We start from the raw sequence: 16,202 nt of genomic DNA, 5'->3' as shown, positions 1-16,202 counted from the left end.
TTTTCATAAATTAATTAGGAATTGTGGCGAATCCCGGCTGGGTTCGGGTAAAGATCTCGCACGTGTTCAAGGACACATTTCGGCATGATTTCCCGCTTGGTGACGACGTTGAGCTGGCCGCTGTTCCGCTTCTTTTCTAAGTAGGCGGGGAACGCCAGATGCCTAAATTAGCCAAGCAGCCCCAAAACTTGCGGTAATACGCCTTCCAAACTCCTGGTTTTTTTTTTTTTTTTTTTTTTTTTTTTTGAAGATGGACGCTGGCCTTTGCCCACCCTGACAGAGCCCCGAACAATTATGATGCAAGGGCTGCATAGGCTATCTGGGCATTCCCTTTCTTAATCAGCGAACAAATGGGAACAGAAGCGAATGAAAACTTCGTAATACCTGCTGTCTTTTAATAAATGGAATAATATGGGTACTATTGCTATTTGCACTATTTTACGCGAAGAAAATTGTGATTTTGCGGTTCAATCTCCGTGTTTCCCGATCTCTTTGCTGATACACAAGATATTTGTCGGCTGTCGAGTTTTTAGTTACATTTGTTGACAGAAACTAAATGCACGTTTGGCCACGAAGAAATTTTTTTCAAAGGCTGGAGATAGATGAAATATACCATAAACCGTTTCACTTTTTATGGAAGTTTGTTTTTACTCTTCTTAGTAGCTTCGACGAGGCGGCCGTCACTCTAGAAAACACCTGTAGTACGAGCCTATATAGTATGCCCCAGAAATGGTCAGACTGTGTCCCTCTGACTGCAATATCTTTAACTTGTAATTACTCATGAATATTACTTTGTACAAAAAAAAAAAAAAAAAAAACACACAATAGTGATACAATCACTCTTCAGTCTGCCAATGTTAGCAGACCAATTTTCAACTCTCTGGTTAGAGCTCAAAGTTCAGATAAAAATACCCATCTTTTTTCCTTCTGCTCTAATGTTCAGGTTACGTTCACTCGAGATAAATACGGGGTGTTGTAGCGTATGTGGCCGCATGCGGAAGTACCTGAATGTAAAATAACTTGTTGTTGGGCTAGTTGGTGTTGACTTTTAGAGCTGCACAAAAAGAGTAAAAAAATAAAAAAAGGCGAAAAGCGAGCCAGCCCGAACCCTTCCGAGCTCATATCCAGCCTGCCTAACTAATCCCTGGTGTTTGGGATTGAAGCAGAGAACCTTGAAAGGTTACAGAGATTTTGTCGGGGGGCCGGTAAGCCCATTAGCACTCGTGCGAGAAGGCCGGAAAAAGCGAGGAGGAAAATGGAGGAGGAAAGGGGAGGAGGAAAAAAAGAAAAGAGGGGGAATCTTCTGCCACGCTGAAGAAAATTTTTAGCGCCCGCCTTTAAGGCGTTCAAGTTGAGAGCAAAAACTGTCCTTCACGGTATGAAAACATGATTTTTCCAAGGCCGAGCCTAAAATGGACATGGCTATGCCCCTTTTCACAATCTTAGAGTGGGAGGATGTGTAGGGCAGAATGGCTTTTTTTGGCCTGGGAGAGTAGGACCAGCATAAGTGGTTGGCTTGGGCCAATAGGGATAGATCCAAAAATTGCAGGGTCTCATCTTTGGGTTCCTCAAACGTGAACTTTAGTCCCGAACCGCACTTGACGAAGGTTTCGACTACCTGTTGTACACCATGACCTTCCACCCCTTTTTTCGTACACAATCAAAAAATCATCCACGTATCGAAACACTTTTCATACAGGCAGGGTATTAAAAGAATCATGGATAATTCTATCAACCCTGGCCAGGAAGATGTCGCTGAGAACAGGGGCAACGCACGACCCAGTACGTACACCGGACCTCTGTAGGTAAAGGTTGTCCTTCCACCCGATGTACGTAGACTTAAGGTAGTAAATTAACAGCTCTAGGAAGTCTCGATGGAGATGCCGGTAGCATTTCGAAATGCGAGCTCTCCGTTGCTTTCAATGCACGATTGAACCGCAGCAAGCAGAGGTGGATGGGGAATGGAATAAAAAAGATCTTGAACATCCACACTAAAAATCTCATGATGACCGTATTTCTCAAACCGCAGTGACCGCACCACTGGCTCAGAATTGCGGACCAGAAATGGATCCGAGAGGCTTAGGCTGGAAAGGTGCTTCTGGAGGTGGGCAGCCACTTGGCGCTGCCAGGTGCCTCGCTCCGTGACAATTGCCCGGTATGGGCAGGCCTCCTTATGTGTCTTGGCAGAGAAGAACACCTGAAGGTGCAACCCCTCCGCTTTCTTGATGTTGGCGGCCAGTTGAGGCAACGATATTGTAGAACAGAGGTCCACTGCCCTACGGGAGTCAAAGAAAGAATAAAAACACTTAAGGACAAGGACAGACAGCACAGTTCTTTCATGTTTTTCTTTCAAAGAACTGTGCTGTCTGTCCTTGTCCTTAAGTGTTTTTATTCTTTCTTTGACTCCCGTATTTTCACCAACACGCTCTTTCATCTTTGACTGCCCTACGTTTGGCCTCTTTGAGGGAAACGGGCTCTGGACGAAAGTTTTTGTTCACGGCCGCGTTAGCTCCGTCTTGGAACATTGCCTCTGGGATGAGCACAAAGGAACCTTCCTTGTCTGCCTGTAGTACGCCTATCTGATTGTCCAATGCAAATCTTATCACTTCACAAGGATCATGAAGACGTATGGTGCGGGCTGGCATGCTGCTAAGAGCGTCTACGCACTCTGAAACACACCGTGGTCTAAAGTCTTCATCCACTCTGTTGGACACACTTCTAGCTAACTTCAGAAGCTGAGGAGGCTGGAGAGTAGGCGGCGTGCAGAACTTCGGACCAAGGCTGAGGACCTTGCCTATTGAAGGTGGAGTTTGTACGCCCCCAAAGGAGGAAAAACTGCATGTTGGAGGTGGTACCTTCTTTCGTGTTGGTAACTTTAATCTAACTTGCTGCCACAAAGTCTACGTAGATTGGGTGGAAGGACGACCTTTACCTACAGAGGTCCGGTGTTTGTATTGGGTCGTGCGTTGCCCCTGTTCTCAGCGACATCTTCCTGGCCAGGGTTGGTAGAATTATCCATGATTCCCTTAATACCCTGCCTGTACAAAAAGTGTTTCGATATATGCATGATTTTTTGATTGTGTACGAAAAAGGGGTGGAAGGTCATGGTGTACAACAGGTAGTCGAAACCTTCGTCAAGTGCGGTTCGGGACTAAAGTTCACGTTTGAGGAACCCAAGGATGGGACCCTGCAATTTTTGGATCTATCCCTATCGGCCCAAGCCAACCACTTATGCTGGTCCTACTCTCCCAGGTCAAAAAAAGCCATTCTGCCCTACACATCCTCCCACTCGAAGATTGTGAAAAGGGGCATAGCCATGTCCATTTTAGGCTCAACCTTGGAAAAATCAGGTTTTCATATCGTGAAGGACAGTTTTTGCTCTCAACCTGAACGCCTTAAGGCGTCCTGTTACCCTCACGCAGTATTAATAGAAGTTATAGGGTCTTTGTTGAAGAAGGTTAAAGGGGATAGTAGCAGCAGAAAAAATATACAAAAGAAGCGCCCAGTCGTAGTACCGTACCTGCATAAACTGTCTCACAATTTGAAGCAGATCGCCAGCAGGTATGATGTCCCCGTGGTGTTTTCGGCCCCCCTAAGGTTATCCAAGATCTGCACCAAAGTGGGGTCCGTCCTTGACAACCGTTCACGAGCCGTATGCCACAAGAGGCACAAGAACAAGTTCGTTACCTGCACGGACGGTGTGGTCTACATGATCCCTGTGACCTGTGGTAGATGCTATATAGGACAGACTGAGCGATGTGTCAACGACCACCTTAGAGAACATTTTTATTCACTTCAAACCACGGTAGGCGGACACTTGCCTACACACTGTCGCTCCCGCCAGTGCTCACCGACTTTTGCTGAAACAACTGTCTTTGGAAGATTTCAAGACCGGACTACTCGAGAGATCTACGAGGCTTTTGAATGCAAAAATGTTCCAAAAGCCGGGATTCATGATTAAAAAACAAATACCTCCGACTTGTATAACAATATGAACATTTATCAGACGTTTCATCTCCTATACGGGAGACATCATCAGTGCGGCCTGGGAACACCCGACTAGCTACCAGAAATCCAACGCTTCTTCTTCCTTCTCTTCATCCGTGGCGCTGGTTCTGCCGACTTCTTCGTCCATGGCATACGGGAGACATTATCATCGTCTGCACTTGCTTTAACTTTTTTTTACATCCGTCCTGGATGGTAAGTTAAATGACAAATTATTTCAGGATGTCGGTGTATACGTCGGGGAGGGGGCCGCGGTTAGAATTGCAGGCAGATGGGTCACTCCGAATACACCATGATTCCAGAAATCTTCTGGGGCCCCACCGTTGTTCGCGTGCCAGGGTCACGGCGTTCGCCAGGTCGAAAGTGTGACCAGTCGTCCAACAATGGTCCACCAGTTCAGTTTTTGATCTTGTGACATGTGTTGCCTTCTCCACGTCTCTTTTGTGCTCTTTGAGGCGGGTACTCCGTTTGCGGCCAGTTTCTCCGATGTAACACTTGTCACAGTCCTGACAGTTCACTGTGTATACAACACCACTTTGAGATTCAGGAGGGGTTGGATCTTTTGGCTTCGAAATGAGGTCACGTAATTTTATATGGGGTTTGAAAGTTGTTTGTATACCTAGTGGCAGGAGGGACCGGCGAATAGATTCTGAGACGCCTTTTACATAAATAACGCAAGAACCACCCCGTCGAATCTAAATAAGCACGAACAAGCGGCACTACGGGACCTTAAATCCGACCATTCAATCTTTGTCCTTTCTGCAGATAAAGGAAAGGGCACTGTTGTCATTGACAAAGAGGCTTATTTTCAAAAAATGGATGCCATCCTCCAGGACACTGCGCATTTTGTAAAGTTAGCACAGGATCCGACTAGAAAATCTGAAAGGGCTCTGGTTGACCACCTACGTGATCTAAAAAAGAAGAACCGCTTAAATGACACAATTTACCGCCGCCTTTTTTCTTCCGATGGTTGTACTCCAAAACTTTACGGCCTCCCCAAAATTCACAAACCCGATTGTCCTCTACGACCGATTGTGTCGTTTGTTGGTTCCCCCACGTACAACCTATCAAAGTATCCGGTAGAGCTGCTTTCTCCCATAACAGGGGATAACAACTTTACAGTTATAAACTCTCGAGAATTTGTTGACCTAATTCGAGGTAATGTTCTGGACAAGGGAGATGTAATGGTCTCGTTTGATGTCATATCTTTGTTCACTAATGTTCCGACCACTCTTGCAGTGGAAGTTGCCGAAACACGCCTACGTAATGACTCCACACTTTCGTCACGGACATCTCCGACAGCTGAGGATATTATTATTATTTTGCGTTTTTATCTAAATCAGTCGCATTGGACCTTCCGTGGACAATTCTATCATCAGATTGAGGGTTGCCCAATGGGTAGTCCGGTATCTGTGACCTTGGCTAATCTGGTAATGGAACACATAGAGCAGACCGCGTTAGAAGTAAAAGCATGCCCTGTCAAATTCTATCGACGTTACGTAGGTGACACTTTCGTTATTTTAAATGAGGATCACGTCGATGACTTCCTTGCAACCCTAAACAGCATTGAACCTTCCATACAGTTCACGCGAGAAGTTGAACAAAATAGCACGTTACCTTTTTTGGACGTAACTTTTTGCCGAAGTGACACCGGTCAGATTGAAACCACCGTGTATCGTAAACCTTGTGATACCGGTAATTTTTTGAGTTTCAATTCTCACCACCCTGTAGAACACAAGCGAGCCGTTGTAAAAACTTTAATTAGCCGATCAGAACATTTGCCTTCAAATTCAGATTTACGAGCATCGGAAGTTCAGACTGTTATCGGATCCCTTTTGAGGCGCGGGTATTCACAAGGTTTTATTGAAAACACACGTAAACAGATGCAACAGGGAAGAACCAAAGCGACTAATAATTACAAAGCAGGCGTGGTGACTATCCCTTATGTAAAAGGCGTCTCAGAATCTATTCGCCGGTCCCTCCTGCCACTAGGTATACGAACAACTTTCAAACCCCATATAAAATTGCGTGACCTCATTTCGAAGCCAAAAGATCCAACCCCTCCTGAATCTCAAAGTGGTGTTGTATACACAGTGAACTGTCAGGACTGTGACAAGTGTTACATCGGAGAAACTGGCCGCAAACGGAGTACCCGCCTCAAAGAGCACAAAAGAGATGTGGAGAAGGCAACACATGTCACAAGATCAAAAAAGTGAAAGCCGTTTACCGCTCCCTGTAATGCCGAATTGGAGCGCAGCTCTTGAGGAGGAGGAGGGAAGGGTACTGAGGGCCATGTGTTCTCGGGGGGGGGGGGGGGGGGGGGGTCACGTGATGCCCCGAGGGCACGTGACCTTGGTGGGGTCATGTGGGGGCAAACACGTGACCTCGGGGTGTCACGTGACTCCCCGGGTCACGTGACCAAAATCTTTCCGCTAGATTTAGCGGGGAAAGTTATTCCGCTAGATTTAGCAGGAAAATTTTTTCCGCTAGATTTAGCGGGGAAATTTTTCCGCTAAATTTAGCGGGGAAATTTTTCCGCTAAATTTAGCGGGGAAATTTTTTCCGCTAGATTTAGCGGGGAAATTTTTCCGCTAGATTTAGCGGGGAAATTTTTCCGCTAGATGTAGCGGGGAAATTTTTCCGCTAAATAGCGGGGAAATTTTTTCCGCTAAATTTAGCGGGGAAATTTTTTCTGCTAGATTTAGCGGGGAAATTTTTCCGCTAAATTTAGCCGGGAAATTTTTTCCGCTAGATTTAGCGGGGAAATTTTTCCGCTAAATTTAGCGGGGAAATTTTTTCCGCTAGATTTAGCGGGGAAATTTTTCCGCTAGATTTAGCGGGGAAATTTTTTCTGCTAGATTTAGTGGGGAAATTTTTCCGCTAAATATAGCGGGGAAATTTTTTCCGCTAGATGTAGCGGGGAAATTTTTTCCGCTAGATTTAGCGGGGAAATTTTTCCGCTAAATTTAGCGGGGAAATTTTTTCCGCTAGATTTAGCGGGGAAATTTTTTCCGCTAGATTTAGCGGGGAAATTTTTCCGCTAGATTTAGCGGGAAAATTTATCCGCTAGATTTAGCGGGGAAATTTTTCCGCTAGATTTAGCGGAGAAATTTTTTCCGCTAGATTTAGCGGGGAAATTTTTTCCGCTAGATTTAGCGGGGAAATTTTTCCGCTAGATTTAGCGGGGAAATTTTTTCTGCTAGATTTAGTGGGGAAATTTTTCCGCTAAATAGCGGGGAAATTTTTTCCGCTAGATGTAGCGGGGAAATTTTTTCCGCTAGATTTAGCGGGGAAATTTTTCCGCTAAATTTAGCGGGGAAATTTTTTCCTCTAGATTTAGCGGGGATTTTTTTTCCGCTAGATTTAGCGGGGAAATTTTTCCGCTAAATTTAGCGGGAAAATTTTTTCCGCTAGATTTAGCGGGGATTTTTTTTCCGCTAGATTTAGCGGGGAAATTTTTCCGCTAGATTTAGCGGGGAAATTTACCCATAATGCACCGCGCGGTTACGCCGACGGCGACGCCGCTCAAGTTGGAAACAGGCGCCTAAGAGCTGCGCTCTAAAACTGAACTGGTGGACCATTGTTGGACGACTGGTCACACTTTCGACCTGGCGAATGCCGTGACCCTGGCACGCGAACAACGGTGGGGCCCCAGAAGATTTCTGGAATCATGGTGTATTCGGAGTGACCCATCTGCCTGCAATTCTAACCGCGGCCCCCTCCCCGACGTATACACCGACATCCTGAAATAACTTGTCATTTAACTTACCATCCAGGACGGACGTAAAAAAAAGTTAAAGCAAGTGCAGACGATGATAATGTCTCCCGTATGCCATGGACGAAGAAGTCGGCAGAACCAGCGCCACGGATGAAGAGAAGGAAGAAGAAGCGTTGGATTTCTGGTAGGTAGTCGGGTGTTCCCAGGCCGCACTGATGATGTCTCCCGTATAGGAGACGAAACTTCTGATAAATGTTGATATTGTTATGCAAGTCGAAGGCTTTTGAAATTCAAAAACTAGGACAGCAATGCGTCAGCCAACCGTCCCTGTCGCTGAGTGCTAAGGAGGTGTCTTTTTTAGCCAACGCCTAAGCACAGTAACTCTGGCCGGCCAAGGGTGAAAGTACAGTTTTCTAATTTTCTAATTTCTTCCTTTTCTTCTTCTTTGTTTTCTTTGTTTCTTTTAACCTGTACATAGTTTTTCCTTTTCTTCTTCGTTTTCTTTGTTTTTTTTATCTTATCTTCACTTCACGTGGGGTTAAATTTTCGTGACTTCTTTTTCCTTCTTTTCACTTCTTTCTAAATAAATCAGTTGGGAGTCAACGCTCTTTCATTCTACTGTCCTTTTCTCTTCCGCCGACTTTTTGTGCGCTGTTTAAAATCAGTAAGGGGAGATAAGCCAAAAAAAAAAAAAAGCTCTGCACGCAGGCAAAAAAAAAAAAAGATTTTTTTTTCCAGCGTTTTATTACAAGTTGAAAGCGAAAAGATCAGAGCGAAAGAGAAGGCTGTCGCCTTATAACGAACGCATCGTGGAAGTTCGTTGTAAATGGTTTTTGCTATATCGAACTGATCGTAGCGTTTCCTGCTGTTCGTTATAAATAAGTTTGACTGTATAAGTGGTACTGCACTATAACCAAAACATCAGTTTTTCAGGCCAAAATACATGCCATGAGACAACCTATCTTTTTAAAATAATTTATTTTATGTTAGATGAAAAAGAAAGCTTAGTTTCAGGAAAGTCTTTATTTCACCAGACTAGTACACTTCTCTCTCAAGTGTGTCGCACATTTTGAAAGAAATGAGCGACTTTTGCCTGGCGCAGCCTTTTATAGGTGTCGCGGGTTGTGGTCGGACGTTGCGAGCGTTCAGGATTGCTAACCCTAATCACTTTTCTCCGGCGATGAAAACGTGTGAAAATTTGCATCCTTTATACGGTACGCGCCAGTAATACCTTCAACTTGAGCACAGGCATGAAATGCTCCAAATACGAAACCCGGGCGATGTTCGAAAGCACAAATGCTTAGAAAGCACCATCATAGTCGAAGTAAACAAACACGACGACACGGGCGTTTCTGCCGTCTCGAGAGTGCCGCCACGACATCGCCGCACGAATAGGTGGATCTTCCCTTCTAGTACGTGCTGGGTTATCATAGCGACACATACCGTATTTACCCGAAAATAGGTCGACCACGAAAATAGGTCGACCCCTATTTATTGAGCCCACCGAGAATAAAAAAAAAAATAATTCAAATATAAGTCGACCTTTCTTTTTTTTTTTTTTTTTTTAAGGAACAGGGGAAAGTTATGGCGAAAGAAACAAACCTTTATTTACAGCACTCTCAGCTAAATCACAGGGCAATGTCAAAAAAGCTTCGTCAGCTTGGTAGACATCCTCGCAAATTGGCAACGATACTTCACTGACAGCGTTGTAAAAGGAATGATGACAAGAAGAAACGAAAGAAGGTGGAGACGGGCGAGCGACGAAAGATCAAACACAAAGACGCGAGCAACGCTGCCAGCCTCGTGAGCAACACGCTACCCGCCGGAAAAAACAAACTAAAGTACCTCCGTGTTTTTTTGTTTTTTTTGTTTGGGCGTTTGCGAGGGAGAGAGGAATGGAGCGCATAGGAGGGCAAAGTGCAAAGTGCATGGCGCATCGCGTTCCTCTCCCTCGCCTTCCCCCTTGCGAGGGGAACGCTACAGGCGTGATGGCGAAACTCGACGCCCGAGCTATGTCAACGGTATGTGCGCGAGAGCCGTAGTCGGCGGCCACGGGCTGTCGGCTGCTGCTGTTCGGTTGTTTTTGTGCATCAAAAGCTTTTTGAAACAAGAAGCCGCGCGGCTCTACTGGGACGCCGGCTAGGTGATTGATAGCTTTATACCCTCGGTAGGGTTTCAAATTTTGGTCGCGAATTAGGTCGAAATTCTTTGGTCACGACTATAGACATTTTCCAAAGGGGCGCCGCCTTCTTGAATTGTCGTCACTTCCAGTATGGGCGACGAAAAAAAAGTAAAACGTTTCAACCTGTAACCAGTAAAAAAATAGAGTGGAGCCAAAACGAGAATGTGTGACGGTTAGGCTTATGTCCTAAATGTCTTCTATTGGCGTGGCGACGGCAAAGTAATGTTTTCGCCCATACTGGAAGTGACGACAATTCAAGATGGCGGCGCCCTTGTGGAAAAGGTCTATAGGTCGACCCTTAATTTTTGACAACATTTCCGAAAAAAAAAGGTCGACCTATATTCGAATAAATACGGTAATGAAAATTCACAGTCAAGGATAGCGCTTTTATGCAGAACGATGAGCTTCCACTGCTTCCACCATGCTACGTCGACGATCACCACCGATGCCATGTTTGCCGATAGAAGAAGCCGGCCCGCAACCGGCATGCAACGCGCGCGAACACTTCTCTTCGACCTGCGATTGGTCTGTCGTTGCGGTTGTTTCCAACCAACACAGGCGGCGTTGACTAGGGTTGGTCGTGGTTCCAACTCAGCGGAGGGACGCACGCACGTGAACGACACGTGCGTGCGTCCCTCCGTCGCTATGGCAACTGAAGCCTCTCTCTTCGCTTCTCCCCGCTTCTTCAAGCAACCTCCTTGTTTTGCGAGTGCTGCTTGCGGCTAGCGCCGTTATCTAGTGTCGCACAGGGAAGCGTGCTCGCTGCGCCGGTTGGTCAGCGCGGTCGGCGGGCTGCTCCAGAAACTGTACTATAACCGGTATTTCCCTTCGCGCGCCTGCATTTTAAGCGGTATGTAATTACATGGACTTATATGGGAGGCGAACCGGTGGTTGAAAAAAGCCGCGTTATACCCAATCCTGCACTATAAGCGGTTACGTTTAAGTGGTCTATAGCATTAACTGTCTCATGGAGCGAGCCGACGTCATCAGTTTGAAGCGCAAGAACGGCACCTAGTTTCCCTGGTCCCAAAGTTCCTATTGGGTGGCACGCGGCGATGAGGCTCCCATTGGCCGCTGCGTGCGTCTGTTTCAACGACCGCCGCCAGATGGCGCGGCGTGTCTGTGCCGCCAGCGTGCCGATCAAACTAACCGCCGCAACCCCATGCCACTACGGACCCCGCGCCGGTTAGAACTTTCCATCTCCCAGTTTTCCTTCCCCCTTACCACCCTATCTTAGTTGGGGTCTCGTTCAGGCTGCAATTTTCCTGCTCAAAATAAACGTTGCTAAATGAAAGAATGTGGTTACCCTGTGCTTGTGCTCTATGTTTTATTCTTTCGATTCCAAGTAGTCTTCTGGAATTGGGGTTTTTCGTGTTATACTTAGATTTATATACCGAAGCATAAAGAGCATTGATTTGTTTCAATATATACACCATAAAATCTTGTGAGAGTACCGTGAGAGTACCGTATTCAAATACACTGTGCCGTTTGTTGTTGCACGAGGGCAAGTCAATATTGTTTATTTTGATTTATCGAAGGCTTTTGATGAGATAAACCACCAAATGCTTCTGGATGAACTTTATTAATATGGTGTGTCACTACTACTTTTATTGTGGTTCTATAGTTATCTACTCAGTTGAAAATTTCTATTAGATTCCAATTGGAATTTCCAGTTGGTACCAGTTAGGTTTTCAGACAACCAATTGGTCACTGCAATGGGAACCATTTATAACCCATTAAGCTTACAACTGGAAATTGTTATTGGAGGGACCCATTGGCCAGTGTGCTTCCAATTGGAACCCACTAAAACCAATTGGTTCCAGCTAAAACCAGTTAGAATTCGATCTAATGAACATATTTAGCTGGGTGGAGGATCGTCAAAGTGACGTGTCTTGAATAGATTATCGGACATTTTTGTACCAACTTCAGGTGTACCTCAAGGGTCAAACCTGGGGCCGCTCCTTCTTCTCGTATTTATTAGTGATACGGAATCGTGTGTAAGGAATGCCTATTTTTTCTTATTTGCAGTCGATATCAAGCTTTATTAAGAATTCAGTCGACGAATGATAGTGTTCTTTTACAAGATGACGTTTCCTGCATTTCAGGGTGGTGTTCTGATAACTTATGAGTGGTCAATCCAGATAAAACAGAAATTCTGGCTGTGTAGAAAACGTGAAATCATTTCATATCCGTATCTACTTGGCTATACTTCTATTGAACGTGTTCAGAAAATTTGTCACCTAGGTGTTTCTTTTGACAGCTCCCTTTCTTTTTCATTCCATGTAACCCGAAATGTTTCCTCTGCTTCTCGAATGCTGGGAATCATATCACGCCTGATGCGTGATTTGTTTAGTCCTCTGTGTGTCCTTTGTTTGTTTTGTTCTTTAGTTTGTGTTAGGCTCGAGTTCTGTAGTGCCCCATAGAATTGGCTGACGGAAACTGATGCAGCAAGGACGCAAAGAGAAGTTTCCATACTGCCAGCTTGCATCAGTGAAAGATACAGATGCATTAGGGGCTTCCAGTAAGAGCCGAGAGTATGCCAATAAAAGGTAGTACTTACGGCTGTGTCATCCCCATCGTAGAGAGCAGGCTTAGCTTTGTGTGCGTTCCCGGTGCGACTGGGCCCCTTTCCTGCAGGGCGACGGGAGACCCCAACGAAGAGGCCTTTTGGGGAGACCTGCACGAGCTCTTCTGCTCCTTCGAGAAGATGCTCTCTCTGGAAGGGGACTCCAAGGTTCTGCCCATGCAGGTGGCTGTCTCTCGTTTTATTACATGTGCTGCATCCACGGGCCAGCAACGTCATTGACGGTCGTCACGTGACACTGTTTTGTCAAGCCTTCATGTGACCCAACCTTACAGACATCACGGCACATGATGCCATGACGTCACAGAGGACCTAGAGATCGTACACATTTTTCATTGGCCTCTCGTCGGGTGAGAAGGGGAAGGCGTTTGCTGTGGCCCAGACTCATTGAGCAAAGAACACTCGACGAATTTGCCTGTGCGCTGGGTGCACTTTGTAGCTGCCTCTGTCGATGCTCGAGGGCCGCCAACTGGCCACAAAAGAATCCGTTTCAGACGACTGGCTCCGCGGGAGCTGGCTTAGGTCACCCAAAGGGTCGTCTTTGTTTCGTCAACGAGCCAACGTTTGCCTCCTGGAGCCAAACCATTACGAGGTGTCCTCAGAAAGGACACCTCGTAATGGTCTGGCTGCATGGCTGTTACGAGGGCTCATCTTGACGTGCGCATTGCTTATGAAAGTTCAACTGAAATACAAATTTCACGAGGCATATTATGTACGCCTATGTGGTCCTGCTGTTTGCATTAGTGCAGAGTCAGTTACGATGTGTAATGAAGAGTTTGAATTAATTCCTTGAATGGGAACGTGCGTGTGAAAGTTGAGGTTTAGTCAAACAGCATCAAGAGCACGAGTCACTAGACAGTCCCTGTACATGATTGGTCCAGCAATGATAAAACACGTACAGAAGCGTAACAAACACCATAATCATGCACTTTTTAGTTCCAACAATTTTTTAATTTGTTAGATATTTTGTAGCACTTGTTTTTTTTTTTTTTTTTTTTCATTTTGAATGGCTGACTGGAGAAGTGTCCTGCTATGAATGAGTCTTTCTTTTTTAAGGTGAAAGCATCAGCTATCCCATGGAGCAAAGCCAACATTGTCTGTAATCGTTGTCTGTAGCCATCTGTAGCAGAAAAACGGCATCTAACTTGTTATTCCAAATAAAACTCAAAGGAAAGCACAGAAACGCAATGCTTTGTAACGGAAGCCGTCTCGATGCCGGCTGGGCTTGCTGCGCCTGTGCAGTGGGGGAGCGTGATGCCACTGCTGCAGTGCCATATGCGATAGGAAGACGTGGCACGCTGCTTGTAAGAATGTGCTGCGTGTAGGAATGCTTTCCTATTCCTACAGATAAGCAGTTTTAAGTGTCTCTGCCGAAATTTTTTTATAAGTAATATTGGCACCGAGACATTCAAAATAGAAGTTTGTTTCGGTTTCGCTGCTGACTTGAAGTGTGCCTCACGGCGTAAATATAATCCTAAACACTTTATCTGTCCTCGGTAGAATGAGGTGACCCTCCTGCTTCTTGGTAAAAGCAGGAATAATTTGTGTCTTTCAGTAAGGCCACCAGTACACCAGACAGGCTTGGCAACTGGTATTGCATCACGCATCTCAGAAATTGGGGGAGGGTTGTATAAATCGTTGCTCGTACCACGGCAAGACAGTGATGACTCCCCTTTCTTCGCCGGGTAGATAATCGCTCAGCCATTGGTGCTGCACTTCAGATACTGGACAGGGCATAACAACCGACTCGCACCTGCCACGTGCCTGAACTCCAGTTCTCGGTTCACCTATCAATCCACTGGGCTCTGGGTGGGTGCAACTCTAGTGTTATCTTCATGAGCATCGTGGCGGAGATGCGCTTGTGCTGGTGGTTTTTCTCACTTGATTGCTTTTAAGCTCCTTAGGGTCTAGCCTTGTCCGTCTGGCGTCCGTGCTCACATCGATCTTGCTGGTGCTCGTGAGCTCATGTGCTCACGTGCTCGCGTAGAACAAAAAAAGAAATGTTTGCGCAGTCGACAAGATTCGAACCTGTGCGGGGAGACCCCAATGGATTTCTAGTCCATTGCCTTAAAGACCGACGACCAGTTCGCGCTCCACTTTTTCCCCGCTTCCTCCTCTCCCCCCTTCTACACTGTCCACATTTGTCTGTTTCCTCCTCCCCCAGGGTGAGGAGGATCTTCTGCCGTGCAGAAACTCGTGTCTGGTCGTCGGCCTTTAACCACTCGGCCACGACTGTGGGACAAGTAAGGGGCTCTGAGATGTGGTAGTAACTCAAGAGCTGGTGATGTCATGGATGAAACGTTGCAGATAGCCACTCAGCGTCTGTACAGGAGAGGGCGCTGCGGTCAAATGCGTATATAACCACGTTTCATACCACACATTCTCTTTCTGACATGGAAAAAAAATCAGCACCATCAGCATTTGAACAAAATCGGTATCATCAGCATGACCAGAGCTTCGCCCCAATCAACGTCATTCACCATGTGGAGATGCGGTCATTTTTTTTTCATTTAGGGGACTGTTTATTGGAGATGTTTAGGGGTTAAAAGCGCTAAAAACGACGGACGAGTAGGAGAGACACACACCACAGAGCGCTACTTGCAACTGCTTTATTATTGGAAAAACCACACGGCCTTAACAAAGTCTTGTCAGCACAGCGTAGCCGAAAGCTTCGGGTTACAGGTGAGGAGGCTGGAGGCTTTCCCTGTGAGATCATTAAGGGGGTGGTAGAGGGCTTGCTAAGGAAGTTTCGTGGAGGAGGGAAGGGGGAAGGGAGGGGCAAGCCAGATAAGAGGCCAGTGGTGATACCGTATATACACAACGTTAGCCATAACATCAAAAAGGTGGGGGAAAAGCATGGCATTTCGGTTCTCCTTTCAGCTCCACAGAAATTAAGCCAGCTATGTGGGAGGGTGGAACGGGGTGACACACGGGTGGATATTGGTCAGAAAAAGCAGGCGACAAAATACGTAAGATGCAGAGTGGGGGTATTGTACAGAATTCCTCTGCCTTGTGGGAGGGTATACGTGGGGCAGTCGGGGCGATGCGGGAACGAAAGACTGAGGGAACATGCCCTGTCATTAGAGAGTTTTAGTAATACGTGTAGGAGCAAACGCAGACCCCATACGTTAACGTTAACGTTGCGTCCTCCACACTGCGCATGCGCCATACGTACGTACTGCGGCGAGCCTTGCGTATGTACGCTTGCTATCGATTTTTGCGAACGTACGTAGCGGTCCCCTGCGTGCCATCTCGTTGCTCTCGTCGTGCACGGGAGAGCGCGAGGCTAGTCCAGTTTGAAAAATGGAAGCGGTGAGGCAAACCAGCGGAAGTGCTACGCGCATTGTACGGGTTCGCTTTACCATAGAAGATGACATCAACCTCCACAAAGAAGTCAACGCGACGAACCCTTTCGAGCACCCACAAAGATGGGTGTCTATAGCCAAGAATGTTGGCGAAGCCGTCGAACCCAAAAAGGTGTTTACCGTGCGGTCGGTACAAAAAAAAAAAAAAGACAAAACACGTACGCAACAGGCACACGGAAACACGCACTTCCGTAACAAAGCGAGGAGAATCGGGACTTTGGATTGGCTTGACCGAATACTGCGAATACCCGCCTTGGATTGTTTGAAGCAGTTTACAGGAGCACATCTAGATGGCGCTACAAGTCTTTAGGTATGCGTTCTTCTTCCGCTGTACTAAAAGTGCGTAGT

General features: G+C 46.2%; 1 protein-coding gene across 2 annotated transcripts in view; it reads left to right on the top strand.

The window, feature by feature from the left end:
- Positions 1 to 16,202, top strand: part of LOC8037800 (dedicator of cytokinesis protein 3) — a 285,268-nt gene that overhangs the window by 86,621 nt on the left and 182,445 nt on the right. For both annotated transcript variants that reach the window (XM_040208926.2, XM_040208927.1), the window contains one exon: positions 12,543 to 12,654. In XM_040208926.2, coding sequence (XP_040064860.1) covers positions 12,543 to 12,654 — 112 coding nt within the window. The remainder of the gene's footprint in view (positions 1 to 12,542; positions 12,655 to 16,202) is intronic.

The sequence above is a fragment of the Ixodes scapularis genome, unplaced genomic scaffold (genome assembly GCF_016920785.2).
Source record: "Ixodes scapularis isolate PalLabHiFi unplaced genomic scaffold, ASM1692078v2 PGA_scaffold2__306_contigs__length_199485367, whole genome shotgun sequence".
Taxonomy (NCBI): domain Eukaryota; kingdom Metazoa; phylum Arthropoda; class Arachnida; order Ixodida; family Ixodidae; genus Ixodes; species Ixodes scapularis.
Note: the sequence above shows the minus strand (reverse complement) of the source record. Positions and strands in the feature narration are given on the sequence as shown.